This window comes from Lolium perenne, chromosome 4 (assembly GCF_019359855.2).
Source record: "Lolium perenne isolate Kyuss_39 chromosome 4, Kyuss_2.0, whole genome shotgun sequence".
NCBI lineage: Eukaryota > Viridiplantae > Streptophyta > Magnoliopsida > Poales > Poaceae > Lolium > Lolium perenne.
In genome coordinates, this window is record NC_067247.2 from 172,312,191 (window position 1) to 172,316,932 (window position 4,742).

The window sequence follows — 4,742 nt, forward strand, 5'->3', positions numbered from 1 at the left end:
TACTGTATATTAATTTGGGTACACCATGCCTTTAATCCAAAGGCAAATCATATGAAATTCCTACAATCCAAGATGCCCCTTAGTTTTCCATTTGGTGTGACCTTAGATCATGATGTTTCACCAGTATCTGAATTGCATTGACTTATCGGGTTCAAAAAGGTAAATATTCCGCTGCTCACCATTTCGAATCGTTTTAGTAGAATTTATTTATTTGGGAACGTTGGTTGCAGCAGCAAGATCTACCGTCGTTTGGAGGTGGGAGCGTGTGCTTTACTTTGCGTTTACCACTCACTTCGCTTCGCTCGGCTGCTTTCTTCTGCGTCACTCCCTCGCCTGACCGACTCGCTACTCCATTCTCGCACACTACCAACCACGCTGACAACTCCCCTTCTCCTGCCGCCACCACCTTCCAATTCCATCTCCAAATCCCCTTCCTCCCCATACATTCCCCCATTGCAATTCCTCTTCCTCGTCGTCTTCCTCCGTTGCTGCTGCTTCGCTGGATCCCAGGTACCCTATCCGCCCCAATTCCCCTTCGCCTTTCGTTCTTGGAATGCGAGTGTGTACTTGGATCTCACTCATCCTCCAGTTCCACTTTTCCTACTCTCCCCCCTCACCCCCCCTGCCATTATCCCAATGCTCGCGCTGATTCAATTTCGGTGCCCAGATTTCAGCCCGTCAAGAAGATTGTATTATGTTTACCTGTGGCATTTAGGATGTTCTTGGTATTTAGTGCTAGCTCATAGGTGGTAGTCTACCCCCATCTGTTCTAGCTTGCGTGTGCCTAGTTGCTTTGGATGTTCCCTGAACCGTGGGCAAATTCCTCCTGTTCTAGGTTAAGTTGTCGTAAATCCAAAATTTGTGTTTCTGTGGATATTGCATCTGTGGCGTTCATAATCGAGGACGTATGACTGATGTTTGCTAGCACCGATTTTCTTATTCTAGTGCCAATAGCATCAGGCTGTTTCCATACTTTAGTTAGTTATTATTTAATCCTGCACCTTCTTGGATTGGACATACTTAATTCTGAAATAGCAAGTAACCTCTAGGTATGGGAATAGTAGTTAGCTGGTCAGGTAGGTTAAGTTGATCTTGGCCAGATGTCATTGTGTTCTGCTCCCTTCTGCTTAAATTATACTCCTACTACCCGTTTAGCTACATTGTTGCAAGAACTTAATTTGCATTTGCCTCCCCTCTAAATGCATACTGAACTCGCGAAGATGGAGACTTTTGCTTGGGCTTGTCTTGGTGGTTGCAATGTAGCTTTCTCATTACTTTCTAAATCAGCAAACAGTTCCAGTATTTATCTTCCTACAAACACTAGGATCAGCTTGAAACAGATAATATTAAATGTCCACAGAGGCACAGACCAAACATTGAGTTCTCTCCTCTTACTCTATCCAAACCATAATGATAAATGTTGTTTTCCATATGCTGTTCATCTGGTTACTAGTTATTCCACTCCAAATTCAATCTATTTATTATTGCAGCACATTCACGATGCAAAACACAATCTTCTATTCTTATGGTCCGGGGAAGTGAATTTTTGCAGTTTTGAATAACTTGTTCTTGTTCTTTCAATGTAGGTACTTGATGATAACAAGATGTCATCAAACTCCACGCTAACAGAATCGCTTCATGAGAAAACAATCGTCTTTGGACTTAAACTATGGGTTGTCATCGGGATAGCTGTTGGAGCATCCCTCCTGGGTGTTCTTCTTATCCTTGTTATATGCCTTACCATCCAGAGCTGGATCAGGCGGTCACGTAGGGCATTCAAGGAGCTTCCCATGACCCAGATACCTTCTGCATTTAAAGATATCACAGAAGTAAGGGTGCCTGACCATTTTTCACCCAATGATTTCGTTGTACATGATGGGCTTCTACTCGCCATTGAGAATGGGCCTGTTGAATCAACGGATAAACATGCAGTTCAGTTGGCTCAGGAGGACAATTCGAGGCATATGGAAGAGAAGAAAGTTTCAGGTTCTTTTTGTCATGCTGATGGCTGTGACGGAATTCAACCTGTTTCAGTCGGTGAACAGCCTTCAGTACATGCTACCGCTGATTCTGCGCCACTAGCAGGCTTACCCGAGTTCTCTTACCTTGGTTGGGGCCATTGGTTCACTCTAAGAGATCTAGATGTTGCAACAGACCATTTTTCAAAGGATAACGTAATTGGCGAGGGCGGATATGGTGTTGTGTACCGTGGAAGATTATCAAATGGCACCCCAGTTGCTGTGAAGAAAATCCTTAATAATTTGTGAGTCTTCCTATAGCAGAATTTGGGTGATGAAATGGACATCCATGTGTTTATTGTGTTGACTCATTTTAGCTTTTACAATAATTTCCTGGCTTTGTGCAGGGGACAGGCCGAGAGGGAATTCAGAGTGGAAGTCGAGGCAATTGGTAATGTACGCCACAAAAATTTGGTCCGGCTTTTGGGGTACTGTGTTGAGGGTATCCAAAGGTCAGATTATGTGTTCATTTTTTCTTCTTCCATTTTGTCTATAGCATCGCTGTTATGCTTTGGTCATTATAGCATCAAATAAGTTCATAACATGGATTGCTTGATTTGTTTGCATAAACAGGATGCTTGTGTATGAGTTTGTTAACAATGGGAATCTTGAAAGTTGGCTCCACGGAGAATTGTCCCAGTACAGCTCTCTCACATGGTTAGCTCGCATGAAAGTTCTTTTGGGGACTGCAAAGGCGTGAGTAACTCTTTCACTAGACTCTTTAGTTTTCTTAGGATAGTAACGCACTCTACATCATTGATTCATTGTCAACTCCCAAGATTTTATCAGTCGTGACGGCATCTGGGTTTAACTATTCTTAGTTTTTTTGAACTAAGTTGCTTAGCCACCAGTATGTATATACTGTTGTGAACAGAAGCAAGTTTAGAGGGCAACCCCTAACATCTGATTAATGGAAGGGTTGAGACCACACAAATTTTAGCCATTTCTTGTTGTTACCAGATCACAGTTAAGTACTGCTTTTTTTTTTGTTGCAAGTATACTAGGTTTTTAGTAACACGGTGGTGCTCTGTTTAGTCATTAGTTAGTTCTTATTTTCACCTAGCATCTTGCTGCCCTCGCAACATGAATTTGATACAAAGTCCACATTTTCTTTGCAGCCTTGCGTACTTACATGAGGCACTTGAACCAAAGGTTGTGCATCGTGACATCAAGGCCAGTAATATCTTGATTGATGATGAGTTTAATGCCAAAATATCTGACTTTGGTTTGGCCAAGATGCTTGGTGCTGGTAAAAGTCATATTGCTACTCGAGTTATGGGTACCTTTGGGTAAGTTTTTCATGCCACAGTATATATGAGTCACTTTCTTTTTGCATTTTCCAAATTTTGCCCATTATATTTTGGGAGAAAAATTGTGGATGCTAGTATATGGTTTTACTCAACAACTTTTCTATTTTTGTACAGCTATGTCGCGCCTGAGTATGCTAACAGTGGGCTTTTGAATGAAAAGAGTGATGTCTACAGCTTTGGGGTTCTTTTATTGGAAGTTATTACAGGTAGAGATCCAATTGACTACGACCGCCCCCCAAGTGAGGTAATACTAGTAAACTCTTTCTGTAATTTTTAAGATCCTATATCTCTTTGTTTACTCGTTATTTTTTATCTCATATCTTAACATACAACTCGAAGCCCTTAATTTCCAACACACTGCTGTTCACCTGTAGGTAAACCTGGTCGATTGGCTTAAAGTGATGGTTGCCAACAGACGGTCTGACGAAGTGGTTGACCCACACCTTGAGAGAAGACCGTCAACAAAGGAGCTCAAACGTGCCCTTTTGACAGCTCTGCGGTGTATTGATCTGAATGCTGAGAAGAGACCGCGGATGGATCAGGTCGTCCGGATGTTGGATTCTAGCGAAGCCATACCCCAAGAGGTTTGATTCACAAAAATAACATCCATATATCACTGTTGGCATACCTGCAATTCATGCATATGCACTATCACAAAAGTTGAGCACTCTAGTGATTTGATTTGCAGGAACGAAGACAGCGACAGAACCGCGTGTCTGAAAATACTGAAACGGCACCATTGAGGGGCAAGAACAGCATCAACAGGAGTGACGACCCTGAGCATGAGGAGAGGCCTCCCCGGTCAAAGAGTCGTACATTTTCGGTCAAGTGAGGTAAAGAAGAGAAGGAAAGCCTAAACATCTGAAGATACATATAGAGAGATACCTGTGCAAGAGGAAAAAATCATTGTGGAGAATTGTTCTGAATATGATAACGGACTGGTTGATTCTTTTCATCCCTCAGAAGCAGGGATTTTTGCATTTGTTGATACATGGAATGTACAGTGGTGTGTATGACGGCTGAAGGATGTACAGTACTAGCTTGTAAAAACGTCTGAAAAGCTCTCTGCTGTATGAGCTACAGACTTTTCTTATCTCTACTATATTGTACACACCAAGAGTATAAAAGCAAAGAAAGAAAATTTGACTTGTGGTTGGTTGTTCACTTGTCAGCATGTGTCCTTATGTATGAATTGAATTGTTCAGACTGGAAAATGTGCTATTTCACTTGACTGTTGTTTGTTAACAACGAGGAATGCCCACATCCTCGAATTAAAATGATTCTCTATAAGTTTCAGAAATAAAATTGGTTTTAGTTCATTGAAAGCATTGAAATGTCACCACATATTCTCCCTCCTCATTTTCTTCATTCAGTTCCGAAAAAAGAGGAAGTAACTTACAGTACATCTAAGCCA

The 4,742-nt window shown here is 41.7% G+C and overlaps 1 protein-coding gene across 1 annotated transcript; it reads left to right on the forward strand.

Annotated features, from left to right (window-relative positions):
* The first annotated feature begins 380 nt into the window (after positions 1 to 380).
* Positions 381 to 4,492, forward strand: LOC127347426 (probable receptor-like protein kinase At5g18500). The gene is made up of 8 exons (XM_051373616.2): positions 381 to 510; positions 1,587 to 2,263; positions 2,366 to 2,470; positions 2,592 to 2,714; positions 3,137 to 3,307; positions 3,443 to 3,572; positions 3,703 to 3,912; positions 4,017 to 4,492. The coding sequence occupies exons 2-8, from the start codon at positions 1,605 to 1,607 to the stop codon at positions 4,158 to 4,160; spliced, it is 1,542 nt and encodes a 513-aa protein (XP_051229576.2). The 5' UTR covers positions 381 to 510; positions 1,587 to 1,604; the 3' UTR covers positions 4,161 to 4,492.
* Positions 4,493 to 4,742: the final 250 nt, after the last annotated feature.